This window comes from Pyrgilauda ruficollis, unplaced genomic scaffold, assembly GCF_017590135.1.
Source record: "Pyrgilauda ruficollis isolate IOZ18807 unplaced genomic scaffold, ASM1759013v1 scaffold5, whole genome shotgun sequence".
Lineage (NCBI taxonomy): Eukaryota > Metazoa > Chordata > Aves > Passeriformes > Passeridae > Pyrgilauda > Pyrgilauda ruficollis.
In genome coordinates, this window is record NW_024526599.1 from 842,770 (window position 1) to 860,937 (window position 18,168).

The 18,168-nt window shown below is 38.6% G+C and overlaps 1 protein-coding gene across 1 annotated transcript in view; it reads right to left on the bottom strand.

Annotated features, from left to right (window-relative positions):
- Positions 1 to 116: 116 nt before the first annotated feature.
- COL25A1 (collagen type XXV alpha 1 chain) overlaps positions 117 to 18,168 on the bottom strand; it is a 295,372-nt gene continuing 277,320 nt past the window's right edge. The window contains exons 35-41 of the mRNA XM_041479910.1: positions 17,836 to 17,889; positions 12,968 to 13,021; positions 11,801 to 11,827; positions 11,009 to 11,062; positions 5,146 to 5,232; positions 2,302 to 2,340; positions 117 to 974 (exon numbers count right to left, since the gene is read on the bottom strand). Coding sequence (XP_041335844.1) covers positions 939 to 974; positions 2,302 to 2,340; positions 5,146 to 5,232; positions 11,009 to 11,062; positions 11,801 to 11,827; positions 12,968 to 13,021; positions 17,836 to 17,889 — 351 coding nt within the window. The 3' untranslated portion in view covers positions 117 to 938. The remainder of the gene's footprint in view (positions 975 to 2,301; positions 2,341 to 5,145; positions 5,233 to 11,008; positions 11,063 to 11,800; positions 11,828 to 12,967; positions 13,022 to 17,835; positions 17,890 to 18,168) is intronic.

Below are 18,168 nucleotides of genomic sequence, written 5' to 3' on the forward strand. Positions count from 1 at the left end.
AAAAAAAGTGGAGAAGGAAATGTTTCTCTAGAAAGCCATCTGAACAGAAAGGGAGACAAATCAACACATTTAACAGTGGAGTGTGGTGACAAGCGTGCAGTGATAATCACACAGAATTGTTTCTCTCCAATGCTTTTTGAGCAATAATGTCCACTAAAATCACTGTAACAACATAAAAGGAGCAAGATGAATACATCATTCTGTGAAACACAAAAATAAACTCTTTCTTTTCTAGACTTAAAGGCTTCAAAGACTCTGAAATAAAAACTCTTAATACTGAAACAAGATGAATATGTGGCTTGAAAGTATTTTCTTCAATGCCGTCATCACAAATGTTGAATAGATTATTGAAATGCATTCTTTATGGCAACAGAAACAGGAAACGGAAACAAAACCAACCATTGCTTCCAAATTCCCGTAGAGAAGTTCAGCTAGTTATGTGTAATTTAAAGTGAATAACCTGAAAACCACACCATGATACATACATCTCTGGTCAGTTCCATTGTTCCATCCTCCATCCTCTGGAGGATGATCTGATCCATCCCCACCTCAAGAGTGCTTGCTCCTCCAGCAGTCCCAAAATACAATATGCAGAGCGTATACACTCTGTCCGTCCTCGAGTGAGGTTGAGAAGCGTCTGGTCTCAGGCGGTGTCTGCCACCAAATGATCCCTGCAGCACCTCTGTAACCTTTTCAAACAACCCACAGAGAAGTCTGGTTTCTTCTTCAAACTTCTGTCCCTCTTGATTAAGGACTCAACAGGGCCTATCGTGAATGTCTCCACGACCGTGAGCAGTGCAAGGCAAACCGACGCTGATCAACAGGCGGGACCCTCTCTGATCAAAGGGGCCAAGTATCCCGCAAGAATGGAAGCCATCCACCTGCAGCTGGAATGCTATTCCCCAAAAATTCAAGGCCTCTCTCTATGCTCCTCTGGTTTATCTCTTTTTAGCAATGAGCCATGGTGTGACTCCCTTGAGATGACAAAAGGAAATGACTCAGAAGCTGGAATCAAAGGTCACCGTCAACAGCCACTCATGATCACACAGCAAGCAGGTCTGGCACACAAACTCATGCTTTTAGTTCACACGAGCAGATGTGGTGTCATGGATCAGTGACGTGCTTAAGATGGACATGGAAGCCAAGTCAGTAAACTCCAACAGCAGCTGGTGCAGTACATTTCATAGCATTTTGCTCTTATTTGGTCACAATTTCTTGTAAACTAGTTCATGGCACTCATTGTCCATGCATATCCACAAGCCAAAATATAAGAATTTACAGAAATATTAATTTCTATTATTGATCATTGTTTCGAGATCTCCCCCATTAGAGAGACAATCTTTGCAGGTTTATCCTGCAGTTATTGTATCATCGAACTGCAGATGCAGGTGAAAAAAAGAAGTATGTATGGACTATTGCAAACAAGTAGAAGCAGCTACATGTAAACATATCTCAGACTTGTAAAATCAAATGTTCAGTTCTCAACTATAAATAAAAAAAGTGGAGCACTATATACACAACTTCATGCTTGTAAGGTTAGATTCATCACTGCAGAGACAAAAAGAGATACAGATTAATCACATTAGTAAGATATTTCAGAAATCTATTACAAATACATAGATAGGGCAGAGTTGCAAATATGGATAGTTATTTCCTCGGCACTAATTATTCTTCAGAGGTAAATGCACCTGGGATTTCACTTATGCTTCATGTTTTCTGATATATTATATGTCACTATCCTTCCAACTATATTATTCTGAATGCTGTGTTTTTAAATCAAGCGCTGTCTTGGTTAAATCTTTACTAAAATAATGTTGCCAGTTAATATTGCCATAAAACACAAAACCCAGGAGGATTTATTGAAAAACAGAAAAGAAAGGCAAAGAAAAGGTCAGGATACACTGTCCTTCTCGGTATCCCAGAAAGCCAATATAATAATAGATTGACAGGTATATTTGACAAAAATGCCACATCTATGAGCTTTTATAATGAACAGGAAGCAATGATCATCTGCAGAAACCAAAGGATGTGTGAGTCTTCATGTGAAGAAAGAAAAGAAAAGTCTTGGACTTCTCACAAAACTAATGCCAACTATTTCTACAGTACTGCCTCAATGAATTATTCTACATAAATCACAACATATCACATGAACTACTGTCATGGAGAGGTCTGATCTTGCGTTGCTGGATATGAATGTCTAGGGGGCTCTGAAGCGTATCTTGATACAGTATGATTGTGACAGGCATTTCTGTGTTCTAAGGACATCCTGGTCCTGAAAAGAAAAAGCTCTGCCCATCCTACCTTTTGCCAACAGCCAGGCATTGGTAATCCATCAGGACCCTGTTTCAAGGGGAGTAGGAGGATGAAAAAAAAAAAAAAAGAGCATAAGTTAGTTTGACAGGATAGATATTTCATCAACATCTGTTAGAACAGCTGAAGCAGCTTTGACTTTCTATCTAAAAAGTAGCTACCAGTTAGCTTATTTTCTCTCTTACTCTCAAAGTGAGGGAAAAACCAAAGGCAGGAAGGTTTACACTGTAAATACATACATGCACTTCTCTGCCATAAAGATTTGGGTTTTTTTCTAGATCATTAGAACTAGTTTCTTATTGCTACTAGAGCTCAGGTTACATGTTATTTTAAATATAATCTGTTTTATTCACGATAATCTGTATCTGAATGTACAAGATCAGTGACAAAAACAATACTATTACTTTTATCTGGAGAGTATGACGTTTTATGGGCCTCTCGTTCAAAGGCTAACCTGTGATAAGACAGCAAGACTCAAATGGGAGTAGGATCTTTTCACTTTCAATATCAGTTTTTGAATGAAGCAGCGAAATCCTAAGGCCTGAACACACCTTGAGTGACACAGTGGAAGAAAACATCAGCAGTGAGAACAGGGCAGTACAGCACCACTGATTGTTTCAATGCTTGGACAGTATGGCCATCTAATTTCTTCTCATGTTAGTGAGAGTCACTCCTTTTCATGTATCATTCCTACCTTCATGTATCTCCATGCATCCAGTAAGATCAGAGCCAGCTTTTGACCAGAGTCTTATTGGTTTTCATGGATCTAATTCAGATTTACATGGTTTATTCAGAAAGTTACATGCTCAGAATTAGGAGCACATACAATGTAACTAGACTGTGCATAAGCAGAAAAAAAATCAGGCCTTTAGATTTCTTAGAATTTAAAATACACTTAGTGTTAACCTACATATGAAGATAATAGTTAATACAGATTTTTGAATATACTTGCATGTGGTCTGATGTGAATGACTTGCTGCCTAAACAAGAAACAGTGCTGCATGCTAAACAGCTTATTCTAGCAATTATCCACAAACAGAATATTTTTGATCCATCAACGATTGTTAGTGAATCTTCAGATATAAACGATAATACAGAGACAGAGAAACATTTTTAAATTACAAAAGCATGCTTGATTATCCCCAACAAAATATGAGATATGGTTACCATTAATTTGAAGCAAACAACATGGACTATGGAATAATCTTAATGGACTATGTATTTACAATTAAAAAGCAATTGACTTCAAATAGAAGTGCTACAGTCAAAATAAAACCTACTTAAATTCAACATTCATCTCAGAGAACCGTGCTTAACCACCAAACAATATCAGAACATGCAGATCGAATTTTACTGTGAACAATTAAAAAGAAAATCGTCCTTGTATCTTTAGGGAATGTGTATCTACTATTCATTTGGGGTTTCCTCTCTTAAATGGAAAAGAGTTCCAACTTACTTTACCACTAAATAAAAATCATTGTTGCCAGATTGGTACAAGGGAGAGGGTCAAGAAGTAGCATTTTAGTATAGGTGGGAACTTGAATTCATGCTAGCATAGGGTGGGGAGTGTTGTGTGTATTCCAGGAGGGTAAGTTCCAGGGGTAAGACCATTAAATTGAGGACATTAAATAACAAAGACAATGAGGGTTTGGGCTGCAGACCGTTACATTCTTACAAACATCAGGGAAACTTTTTATTTCCAGCTGCATTTGAATACTCTGATGAACAGGCCAGACACCACAAACATTACTTGTGGATAGTCTGGAAGCCAAGCTCCAGCTTGGTTTACTGGAAACCTTGATTTTTAGAAATGGTATTTGCATCCTTCTGTTTGTGACTCTCATTTTGGCCAAATTGTGAAAACATGGCCCTAAGATGGCATGGATTTGGAAGGAAGGCCAGGGTGCAGAGCGGCTACAGGACAGGCCAGGGTGTGGAACTGAGCCAGTGCAGACAGAAGTCACCAGACTTGATTAGAGGTGAACGTTGTGCTGGATTTCTACAACTTGGGTTCAGGGTGAGTGAGGCAATGGGTATTTTGCGAGGAAAGTAACAAACCAATGATTCTCAGGGAAAATGTAGGAAGGACAGAAACTTAAAATTACCAGGTGATGTGGGAGCAAACTGCTGAGAGTTAGGCTTAAGGTGTCAACAAAAACGTGTGTTCTCTCACGGCGGTTATGATCACTTGAAGCAGCTGGTTTGCTCATGCACATGCATGTGTTACGTGAAAAATGTAGTCAGCTCAGAAAAACATTATTTTACATTGAGAATGGCTGACTACAAACAAAGGAACTGCATGCAGGGTTGGTAGGAAAGAGAAATACTGTACCAATTGGCAAGGGGCATCCAGCCCATCCAGGCCAGGCTGGCCTGGCTCCCCTTTTTCCCCCTTAATTCCACGGAATCCCTGTTTGTAAAGATTAACTTGCAATGTTACTGTCAAGGAAATGCCTTCAGTATTGACTTAAATGGAGTGAACAAAAAACAGAGAGGCAAGAGGAACAAGCTGACTGCTTATGATTTAAACCTGTGGGGCACTGATTCTGGCACATTCCAAATTTGGCTCCTTTCCAACGTATTTTGCAGAAAAAAATTTAAAAAACCCCAAAAAACGCACTATCAAAACCTCACAAACTTAGCCCAAAGGTCTTAAGTCTTAACCCCAGTTAGGAGGTTTACAAAGTCTGCTCCAGAATTTGCACTTGAGATGAAGCTGTCTTAACAAAGGGCAACAGGTGACACAGCAGCTGGTGCTTGTTCCTCTCCCCTCGTTTCTTATTCCATCAGTTTACAGCAGGATGACTGATCTTCCAATACACAAGTGAGACGTACCAATGGGCAAGGTGCATCTAATCCAGGAGCACCCTGTTCTCCTTTCTCCCCTTTAGGCCCTTTTTTGCCTTTCTTTCCCTTTTCCCCCTGTGAATACAATGGTTTGGATAAAACAAGTTTCATTCTTTTCAAAAAATATAATAAAGAAAGATTGGGTTTAAAGTTTGGGTTTTTTCTTTTTAAGCCAATGGAGAGCTGAAAGGACACTTACCACTGTGTTCTGGTTTGGATGGTGCATTTTGTGGAAAAATAAATTATATGATCACAAGCAAGAACTGCAATCAGTCTCTATTAGTTTGTGTTGGTATTTCATATCAGTATTATGAACGTTTTGAAACCTAGAACAGGGCTTGAAATAACTGATTTCTTGAGACACAGGCAAATCTGCAAATCCCCCCAATCTGTAGTCCGAAATAAGAGATCTCCTGTTTTGGTAAGTGATAGCACTGAAGGGTACATGCTCACTAAGCTGAACTTGTCAGCTTCCCAGAGGATTTGCCACTAGTCAGAAGTAACTTTGGGAGAGCAGAATCCATCAGCAGAGTCTTTTGATAAAAGACATGTGGCACAGATGCTTCACATGGATGACTGACTCAATTCCATCAGCTTCCAGGGTGTCACATCAAGGGTGAACCTGGCCAGGAGCATCCTTTACTAACTGACCCTCTGCACTCTGGTAAGAGTTTGGAACAAACCCTGTTCTCTGTGGTGTCCATAGAAACCCATGGACATCACTGAGGGCGCACTGCTGTCATTCCAAATACAACACAACCATTTCAAACCCTGTTACAGGAATCAAAACATTCAAACTGCTTGATGGAGAGGTGCTATGACACTTTCAACAATTTCATATTGTCTTGGTATCATAAAGTAACCAGAAGTGATAATCAGATTATTTTTTAAGCATTTCAACATTCAAGTATTCTCTCTGCTTCAGGCAATGTTTCATCTATTTGTTTGATCAAAATTCAGTCCTTTGATTTCACACCGAGTTTTCTTTTTAAAAGCGAAACTTCCAATGCTTCTCATGGAAATTTGTTGATTCCTCTCAACAAAGCTACCTGCAAAGATGACCTCACCTTCAAGCAGTGTAAGAGGTTTAGAAAGTTCATTTTATAATTGATTTCACACCAGTTGATCACAATGGTAAATGAGTTTCAGGTTGCTCTCAATTTCACAAAAATCAAAAAGGGATCACTTAAAAAAAAACCAAACAAATTGGACTAGGATTGTAAAAAATGGGATAGGAAGGATGAGTAAATTGGGATATCACAAAGAAATGGGAAAAATAGTCATAGGAAAATTAGTATAACATTGGAGAACCAGCAAGTGAGGTTGTGGCTATTGGGAGGATTTAATTTGTGAGGAAAAGGGTAAAAAAGACAGAGGAATTGTAAGGAATGAGGGTAGAAGGAGAAGGAAGGAATGCCCCTTTGGAAAGACAGACAGATTTTGGTGAAGCGTATTAAATAGGCATTTAACTTGTTCCACACCAGTACAGAAAGTCTTAATCCATTAACAACAGAGAAAAATAATTTTATACTTTAAAAAATTTTATATAAATAATATTTTAAAAAGGAAGGAAAGCGCATTCGTCATTTCATATAACATCATACTTGACACATTCAAATAAAACAAAATGTTCCATGAACAAAACATACTGCATCCATGTCATGATAGAAGCAAAGCTACTTGTCTATCTTTAATGTGTGCCAAAAGGTCACAGGATAATATTTGGAAAAACAGCAACTCAAACATTACCAGATGATACCAATGATAAGATCCTTACCAAATGATACGATTGTGATGTAAAAAAATCCTCACAAGATAAGAACGATAAATTTACTACATTTCCATCTTAAACCTACAAAGATGACAATGTAGCAGAGTTCATTGCTCTACGCTATTTGTGGTCAATGTAAGACCAATATATTTGCAATGATTGTATGCAAGCACAAAGCATGGACATACTCCAAAAAGGATGCTGAAAATGAGCAGTACAGTGTGGTTTCTGACTCTTTTAAAATTTTTTCAGATTGTCTCTTTAACTTCTTGTTTTACAAGCCAGAAGGTAACTATTCTCAACTTCCAGTTTTGCAGGCATATTTATGATCTTACTGAAACCAATGCAGCAGTCACCTGTGTAGAAAAAAGTCTGAGTTTCCTGGGTACTTTACTACTTTTTCCACAGACTGAGTTCTTTCTTTTTAATCTTTGGTCTTTACTCCTTATCCTGAACTGTAGAAACTCACAGGAGTTCTGGGGATTCTACATGTCATGAGGATAAAAAAACCAACTCCTTTCTGTCCTTCCTCAGTGCCTAGAGAAATAAAAAACTGTGGCACTTCTGCAACACCACTATGGTTGGAACAATCTACAATCCTCACATGCACAGATTTCCATCAATGCAGAGTGTAGGGGAAAAGGATAATGCCTTTTCATCCTCTGCTCAGACACACCATACTGTTTTGTCAAATCCATAACAACAGTCACAACTGTGAATCTGGGACCGGGGCCACTTCCCTCCCTTCCCCACAACACAATCTCTAACTTTGGTTAAAGCTTATTTGTTTCTGAAAGATTTTTTTCCTATTCATACAACTTGAAAATACAAACCTTTTTTTGTGATGAGTGCTCCTGGACTGTAATTTTATATGAATAATTACAGCTGGAACACTTTAAAACATATCTTTACAGCCGTGTTAAGAAGACATAATGCAAATACTGACCTGCTTTCACTGTAGCAGAACTACAGATGGGCTAAAATACAGATCAAAAGTCTAGACCTCGTCTCAAACTTAAGAAGTAAAGATTTATTCCCTGCATGTCTATGAAAAAAGTGCCACTAGTTCTCTTTAGAATGTTCATAATGATATGTACTTTTGCAGTGCAATTTAAGTTTCTTAACTAGAAACTCACTAATCTCAATTTGTGTGATGTCAGACCAATAGCCAATACTTTAGAAAAATATTTATTTAAATATTAATAAAAATCTAAACCCCAAGAAATCATAAGCTAGATGGTCAAGTTGTTTATCTGTTATTACAAAAATGGCTTATCTGTTCAAATGGGTGCTGTTACACCAATTTGGTGATAGATAATTAGTAATTTACATAACGAAAACCTCCAGAACAAAGAAGACTTGTTATAATGAGAACTTGGATTAATTGCATTACTTTGTATCCTTTGAGAGTCAGCTTTCTACTTGGAAAATAAACTATTGATGCAGCTGAAGTAATTTTGGTGAAATAAGTTTGCTTGAATGGTATAAATATTCCCTAGTTTATGGGAAAAATATGCAATGGAAGTGTCTTCCACAGAGGTCTCAGCTGTATCTTCCCTGACTTTTCACTGGGAAAGGCCTTCCTTTGCCTCCTAGGTTTCCTTAAATACTCCGCGAATTTTTAAGGCAGAATTTTTTAAATGGAGATTGCCTCCATTTTAAGGTGAATTTTTAAAATGGAGATTGCCTCCATTTTAATGGAGGTAATCTCCATTTCTGCCCTACAGACTTCCTGTCAATCCTCTTTCTGAAAGTCCACATAACGGGATGTTTTTTGAAACATGTATCAGATTTGCTAACTACTTTATCCCATGCATTCTCCTCAGGAAAGAGGGTTTGCCTTTTCATGAATTTTTAGGGGGATGGAGGACCAGAGTTCCTAGGAGACGTGTCCTGCAGCCCAAAAGAAAAAGTCTCCACAGGCAGCTTAAATCACAACTGAACCCTGAAAAGGGTGTAGCCGTGCCACACACCATTCCCACATAAAATTCCCTCACTCCCTTGCAACTGGAAGTCCATGTTTGACTTATCTAGTCAGTCCCTGGGAATCAAGTCTAATATCCAAAAGCAGCACACTGGACTCTGAAACATTAAAACATTTTTACATCCTGAGTGCTGATCTCATCTGTTCCATTTTCACATTTTATTTGTATAAGCAAACTTTTTACCAGCTTTCCATCTTTTCTTCCAGAAATCTTCTGGAACTCTGGTGGCTGAAATTTGTCTGCCTATCTGCTCTAGCTGTACATGGAAACACAGACTCAAAGTCTGGCTGAAAGGGAGTTCTGGAGGTTGCCTAAGATTCCCATTGTGATCAGGATGATTCCTGACCCTAGGTCAGGTCAGGTCAGATCAGACCAGGTTCTGCAGTGCTCCTCGGGCAGTGGTTCAGACCCCTCTCTGTCCCAGTGCTGTGCTGTCCTCCTTGTGAACAATTGCTCTGAATCTCTCAGGAGCACCTTATGGCCCTGTGTTTCCCCATTTGCCATTATCTAGAAGAGTTTTGCTCTATCCTCTTTTGATCTCCCCTTTCAAGTAGTTTGGCCATCCCATTGTCAGACTAAGCCAGTCCACCTCTTCCACCTTCTGCTACTGGTTGTGTTTGCCCCAGACCCCTGCCAGCTTGGTAACCTTTTTAGGCTCCAACTTCTTCTTGAAGTGTGAGGCTCAAAAGATGATCTGCAGTATTCAAGCAACCTCCCTGGAACTGATTAGAGAGGCATAATTACTTATTTTTATCTTCTGGACACAACTCTTTGAACGTACCCCAGGGTGAGAACACACTGTTAAGCTCACTCCGTTTGGCACCTGCTGTAACTCCCACTTAGCACAAAGAGCATTTTGACCATCACCTCTCTGAGCTGGCAGTTACCAGTTACACCTTCTGACTGACAGCTGCCCTCAAGGAGAAAATCTGTTCACTGGTGGCAGACAGACTTGTACTCTGTGAGCAAGCAAGGGCTCACCATTCATTACTCTGCCAGGTCAAACACTGCCTTTATAATATGCATGGAGCATCTGCTTAAAAAACGGTTGTTCTGCGAAGTCAGTACCTTACCAGCAATCTCTGAGCTCAAAAGAAAGAGCAATATACCAAGGGATAAAAGGGAAGGATGAATGTCATTATATCCTTTTCAATGCATTCTTAGGAAGTGTTTAGCCTAACCAGATTAAGAAATGGAGATGAACTCTAACACTCATGGTGACTTCTTAGCCCTGCTTCTTGTTTAGGACACCATAATGAAAAATTAATCCAGCCTAACCCTGCACATGTCAGCTTGACAAAAACATTGGTCTGAGCTAGAAAAATCATCTGCTGCATGTATGGACTTTTACATCAAGTGGCTTGGTGTGAGTTCTAATTCAGCAATTTTAGCAGCTGGGTTATTGTTGGGTAGAAATGGAAGAGATTTGCTCATGAAGTTTCTCTACACACACAAAGTCCTGCATTGCTTTTTACTAAACAGATTTCCAAGTCACTCTGTCTGGACACTGAAAATGAAGTCAGGCTGTTTCTGTTAACTTCACTGTCTAGTTGCTTTATCAGAATGGTAGAATATATGATTCAATTTAAATCCACAAGTATCATAGAGTCCTTAATTGCAAATAAAACATTACCAAAAATAAAAATTCAAACAGTTCTTGTCGTAGACACTTGGTGGGACAGGCAGCATGTACAGGCATGCCACACCAGGATCAACCATTAGTGTGCAAATACTGCCAGGGAACAGATCTGAGCTCTTCAGTATAAAATCACTACCACAACAACTAATTAAATATTAAATATTTAAATATTTCATTAAATATTGTATTAAATATTTCAGGACTTTCAACAAGTGCAGGATGGATTAGAGAAAACAAGCCTAAAAAAAAGGCTGTGCTTTGGGACATGTTCATATTTCTAGTCCTGTACATACATTTTTGTGGTTTTTCATGATTTTGCTCTAGACTGTTATCTGTGACTTGCCTTTTGGCACACAGTAAAAACAAAGGTAAGTTTTAATGGAACCATTTATAGCGTAAAGACAGCAGAAGTGATTAGCTGAGGAATCAAGCAACAGTTATGAACACTGTGGTCACCTTTTCTCCCTTTTCTCCTATATCACCCTTTTCTCCTCGAGGACCAGGGAAACCCTATAAAAACAAAGCGGACAAAGATAGGTTGACTTTTATTAACATGCAGATTAAGTTCTCAAATACTCCTGGAAAACCTAAAAAGGTGATTTCACTACATGCTCTGTACACATATTATGTCTGGACACATGCACGGACACAAGAGCATGTGAGATGAGTTAACCACAGAGTTTGGTAGAGACATTTTGGCAGCTACAGAAAGAAATCATACCACTCAAACTAGCAATCATCCATGCTACATAGCATATGTGCATTCTTAAAAAGACTCCTCCAAGTTAGGGATTTCAGTGCAGGACTTCAGAAAAGGACTTTCAGTAAGTCTTTTTAGCATGCCAAGGAAAGAGCCTGTGTTTTGAAACATATCCATTACAGGCTATGAAATTATGCTCTTTAATCAAAATAAATTTAGTTAACTAAGTGCTAAGTGACCCCTTGTTCTTCTACAAATGAGTAATCTGAATATTTTCTTAGCAAGCATTTTTTCAGCCTACTGACATGGAAAGGACCAAGTACTTGTATTGCTAAGCACTACTATCTGCTGGTGTCTGTCGATAAGGGCTGTACATTGCACAATCTTTGTCCTCTCTACCACAGAGAAAGAGCAAACACAGCACCCAGAACAATCTCTGCAGGTCCTGCATGCATGCTAAAGGGCAGCAGAGGTGCTGTGCTCCACTAGGGACTCTTGGCAGACTCTTACCTACCCCTGAGGGTGCCCTGGTCACACACATTACTTACATCGAGGCCAGGCTCGCCGTCTTTGCCCTGCCAAAGAACCACAGGAACTGCATTAGCTTCCCTCAGACAAGGACACCGCTGCCCATGCTTAACATTTCCAGGAACTGATAACCTGGCTGCAAAATTTTGCTTGACTGTAAAATTTTGTTTGCAGGCAGATTCCAGGAGCAAGCTAAAAATACAAAAACAGCTAAAAACCTACAAAATTTTATTTTTAGTTTGCAGGAATGGGAAACAGAAATAGGATTTAAAAAAAAATTAACTCACAAAGGTGACCCTCACATAAAAATGCGTGGCAAGCTAATTTAACACTCCATGGAGCCTGAAAACTGTCTCCAGCCACTGACTCCTGATCCAATTAAATGGATCCAATTAAACCCACAGGTCTGTATTCCAGCTTAAATTAATCAAATGGATTAGACTGGAGAGGATATGGAAACACTAAAAGTCTCCTGGAAAGGCTGGTTGTGCCTGGCCAAGCACATTTACATGACTTTCCTTGCGTCAAAGTACAGAACAGACTTGTGTATATGTACACACCTGATCCAGTCATTAGCAGTGTAAACAGGGAAAGTCAACTGATTTTATATTGGGGATATCATTGTCAGGCCAAAGGAAGCTCTCCCTCATATTTTAGAAATGGATAATATAATTAAAATTATTGATTCAAAACAAATAATTTCACCCATGAGTGAGCAACAATGAAATTCTCACATAACTTCTGAGTAGATGGCAGAGAAATGAAAACAAAATGGGTCTCTTAAGCAACAAACAAAACAAAAACATAATGGCAAAGAAACCTTGCAGTATGGAAATCCAAGCAGCAACTGCCATTAAGAAATTCACAGCTTTCCACAGTTCCTCCTGAACTCCTGGCACTCTCACATCGTCCCCAGGCAGCTGATGGCCAAAGGCTGCTGAACTAGGAGCACCTGCATTCTGCATCTCCTCTCTCTTGCTGGTTCACCTCAGGTCTGTTTTTTTATGTGCATGGGTAGAAACCCAAGAGTGTGATACAGAACACTGACCTTGCACTGTCAGGGCTTATTATCAATCTCTGCCTTTTCCACCTAATTCTACTGCTAGGTGAAAATCAGCCATAAAGCACACAAAGTTTAATCAGGGAGGGATGAAAAGTGCAGTGTGTACAAGCTCTGTGCAACTTACAGGCAAGCCATATGGTCCTCTGGGTCCAGGGTCACCTACAGTTCCCTTCTCACCCTAAGAAAAGATTACAGAACAAGCAAACAAAAACATTGGCTATCTTAGAAATTATCTCTACCAAGTGCTTTAGGTTAAAGTTTATGCATTCCTAAGTATTGTGAGTGAAAAATATCCAAGCTCATTTGTTTTTATTAAATGTTTAAAGGAGAAAGAGAAGGTGTGTATTACCATTCTTTCCAGGAAGAATGGCTTTTTAGGCATATGATATCACATTCATTTCTAAATATGTTAGTAACTGAAAATATGTTTCAGCTGAACACGCACTAGTGTCAACTTAAAGCTTAAGACAGCTTAATGTTGCTCTCAGTAAAAATACAAAGTTGTAATGAAAACTGAGGATATACAGCATCAAGCTGTATATACACACAGCAGCTGAGATGCAACACAGTGACAGGCAAAAATAATGCGTCAGTCAAAGCTTGATTTAAGTAGGCAATGCTATTAACAGTGACATAGTGAAGATTATCCTATGCACAGTGCTGTCTTGCTAAATCCTATATTGGATTCTAGATAAGTGATGTAAATACTCTGGTTTATTAAAATCTAAACAACTGTAATAATATGCAAGACAAACAAGTACAGAGATTACTCCAGAAGTCTGATCTTATTCTGCACTGAAATCCATGGAAAAATTACCAGTTTCCAGAGGGGTGCTGCCAAAGTCATTTTGCAATACAGCTTAATACAGGGTAAACTTTTCCAAATGGAATGGAATTCAAGGCAATGAATTTCAGGCTGACAGTAATAATAACCTTTGCTCTCTAATTTTTCTTTATCAAGATTGATATGAAGTTAAGCTTCCCAAGCCAGCCAGGACTAGCCCATGTAACTGCAAGCACAGGTCCCTGTGAGCTTGGTAGGGAGTCAGGGCTGCAAAGAAGGTGTGGAAAGCAGTCTTGTTTCAGACTGTTCTTTCTTCTGAATTAAATCCTTCAGAAAAACATTTCTCTCTGGAGAAAACTAAATGGCTGGAAGTGTTGATGAAATGAAAGAAAAAAATCCTGACCACCTCTAGTTTTCAAAGCTCCTACTCTGGATTTGTCATGCAGGGTGACTTGGATCCCTTCATCACTCCCTTTGCTGAACTCACCCTAACACAGGGCTTCCTGCAGGGCTCTTGGTGTGCACAGGTGCTGTGTTTCATCCTAGCATTTGCTGCACTTATGCTTGTGAGAGAATTCTCTGTACAGCATCCTCTGGGATATTTACTACTTTCTATTAATTCATTAATGACTCTATCATTAAAAGCACAAGACAGAGATGTAGATGTGTACCTAATTAATAGCGGGGATCACTGGCACTGCCAGGTACTTGGCACAGCTCTGAAAATGGACCACTATGTCTAAATTTCATTGACTGAATTATACAAAAAGGCAGGCACCAGAAACAATGCGACCTTAACCTGTGGTTGAATAATCCCAGCAGTAAGGGGTTTTTTGGAGTAACTGACATTTGATCTGTTTTAAATACTTTATATTTTTACTTAGATGGGCACTTGCTTTAGTCTAGAGGTAATGAGATGCACAATGTCAGGTCTTTCTGGATTCTGCTACTCCTCCGCTAATTTCTGAGCACCATTTAGGCTGGATGCCCTGGCAGGACAATAGGAGGTATTGGGAAGTAACAGCTGATTTTCAAAACAATAAATCCCTTGCAACTACAAAGCTTTCTGCTAAAAAGAAACTAATACGCTGACCTATGTAGGTAAGAGCTACAAAACTCTTTGATCAGTACTTGAAATAGATCAAGACTAGTTAAGCAGTTAAGTCCTCTCAAGACAGGCTTGTAACATTGCTAAACATAGGGCAGACATAAAAATACTGAATGTATCAGTCTAGGAAGCAATCACGTCTGTTATGTATGAGTATGTTTGGAGAACTGTCTCAGAATTTTTTGCGTCCAATACAAAGCACATGCTGAAACATGCTTGGAGAATCAGATGAGGTCCTGAATGTTCATGGATTATATGAGATTAATGGACTGTCATGAGCTACTGCCCACAACCACCACAATTTCCTTCAGGGTAGCAGATACTGGCAAACCTCAAGATTTTGTTTTAAATTTTTTTGTGAGACAATCCATCAGAGTCCAAAGAAGAGAAACCATAATTTTTGTTTTTGCCTCCTATTTCACTTCAGTCTCCTGAATCATGAACAAACATGAGTTACAATTTGAATGAATAAAGCTGAATAATCCTTGTGTCCATTAGGATAGATAGGGAGATTTCATAACATTGTAATGGTGAGAAATATTTTAACCAAATTAAAGAGAATGCTAGTAGTTAGCTACTAGTACTAACTGTGTGTAATGATGACAGTGCTGCATAGGCTACTACATCTGAAAGCTAAAATCAAGCTCAAAACCAGGCCTTTGTCATCAATGAAAAAAAAAAATAAAAAAAGAAAATGTTTATTTCCAGCTCTCAGGCTCCTTTAGCTGGTCAAGAAGCTGGATATACATTATGCATGTCATCACCCTTCAGGCATACATGTCCCCTTTCATCAATAGTAGCTGAAGATGTCTGTTTTCCAGTGTTCTCTACTTTCACTCAAGACAGCATGTAAGTGAAAATAATAGGTACATAGATTCAGAGGCCTATTATGACCTACTCCTCCATTTAATAAAGATGGTCTCAGTAAAATCACTTTAAGCACCTGGCAAAATGTAATTCCAAGAGCTGAAAATTAGTAAGAACTAATAGACACTGTCCTCATAAATTATATTAATTCACATTATTAATTACGCTTTCGGTTTCTACCGAAAAATCACATAAAACCAGATTATAGTGTCATGATTTTCTTATTCTACCTTGTCACCATCTAAATAGACTTTGTATAAAGATGATCTGACATTTTCTATTTTAATAGTTAATTGAAAATCAACAACCCACCCTAATTTGCACAACAGTCTGTTCTACCTCAGAGCATCACCTTGAATGCAGCCGTGCAACAATGAATTCATGATTATTCTGTTAAACAGCCCTAATGCCCTCCTGGATTTACACTGACCCAAGGTTTTTCTTATCAATACAGACAAAATGGGACCCTCTCCAGTGACAGTGAACACTGGCCCTATGCACTGTTTTAAATTAAAAAGTAAAGCCTGAAATCTGCAGACAAAAATGTTTCCCTCCTGCTTTCACCTACACAAGTTCAACAGTTGTGAATGCAAGTTGTAACACAGCATTAAAAATACATGATTTGTTATTTAAATAATGAGACATATATCAACACTGTGCACCTGTTACATAACTGTGCTACAAACAACTTCTCCTCCCAAATGATACTGAATAATTAAATGAACAATTACAGCAACAATCCTGCTGGATGCCTGCTTGGGAAAAAAACTTCCATCTGTCTTGTGAACTTCCTCCCATTCATTTCCACAGAAAATGGTGGGTGTGTAGGAATTTTCTGCACACCTTGGTCTCTCTATTTTTGTGAAGTTCTCCTTTTGTGCTCATGCAATTACTGATTTACGTCACAGCAATTCCATCCCCTTTGTAGCTACAGCTTTTCAACAGCTACAGTAGGGCTCATTCCAGATCCAGCTGTATGACTTCTTATGGCCTTGAATACCCTCACAAGAAAAAAACATTAGTAGCTGTCTTCCACAGACAAAAAGAATAGTTTATATTATATTCCATTGTCAAAGACAATGGAATTTCAACTGGTAGTACATATGCATATCCTTCAACATAAAAGGTCATAATGCAAGAATAAAATGTACAGTATTTTTATATACTTCTACATGCGTATCTCATCTAAATTTTTTACTTAAGATTAGATTATGTCCAACTATTTTTTCACAGAGTTGACAGAAGATATATTTTATCCTAACTGAAGAAAGAAAGAAGAATTGAAATCAGTAATTCCCCAGAAAAACAAAAAATACTCAAGTCCTTCAGGCATTTAACTAGCCTGAGTGGTAACTTCAGTCTACTGTACAGTTTAATTTGGACTGTGCTGTATGTCTTGTATTTATCCCTCAATACACAGCTCTGTAAAAGCGAATCTTACCTTTCTCAGATGAAGCTAACTGGACCTCTGCCATGTGGCTGTGTCCTTTTTACAGCTAGTGTGAAGTTGTTTCAGCACAGCTGTTTTGTTAAAGGTCTTTGTTTTGTTGTTTTGTTTGAGGAAGTCAAAGAGACAAAGTTCTGGACTGGTAACTCCTTGGAGGTTTTAGGATATCATCTTCTGGGTTGTTGTAAAAGTTGATGGTTGTATTGTTAAAGGTGACACGGTTTTAGTTAAAGATTTAGAGTTCCTATCCTATTTCCAGTGGAGAAAATTTGCTGTGAATATTTCAAAATTAAATAGCAGGTCTCCTATCTTCTAAACTTAAAAAAAAAAAAGTTTAAATTTTATGGAGGCTGGAGATATTTTTCCTGGATAAAAACATTTACATGAATAGAGGACAGAAACACTCCTTTCTTTTTGCCATTGCATTCTTATATAATCAGATCACACTACCTTCTTTTGTACCAGCTTGTTCTCAATTTGCACAACATAAGGAAACCAATGAAACTCGTGTTCTGTTTGTGGCACTGTGAACTAGAAAGTCCAGTCAATTTCTTACTGATTAGTCATTTCAAAATACCAGCTCCCCTGAAGTTAATGAGTTACAATGTCAACCTCAAACAGATAAATGTGTGTGTAGCTGGAATGCATACACAGTTCTGGGTTGCTCCTCTACAGGTGTGGTACTGCTCTGTTCTGTAACATCTAGGCACAGCATGAGTCCCCATGTGACATTTTTCCACTGTGGCAGTCACTTTGCAGGGAGGAGCACATGGAACACATACTTACTCTCTCTCCTTTGGGACCTGCAGGGCCATGGGGACCAACTGGGCCATCTATGCCCTACAAAAAGGAACAAAGAGGGTAAGAGAGAGGGCTTGTTCTTACAACTCTTTAGTTTTAATTGCTGTCTTGTACACAAGAACTAACATGGAATCAGTCTTCACTTGTTGAAAATTCGGATTTGATTTTGTTGCAACCTATTTGGCTTTCAAAACTCCACCTGTAACTTCTCCTGTTACAAGGCAGAGCATTCTATTGGCATCACTACATCCATGGAAGCAATCATATTTACAACAATCTTAAACTGACTGTAAGAAGATGGAAGGGTCAAAAAAAGGT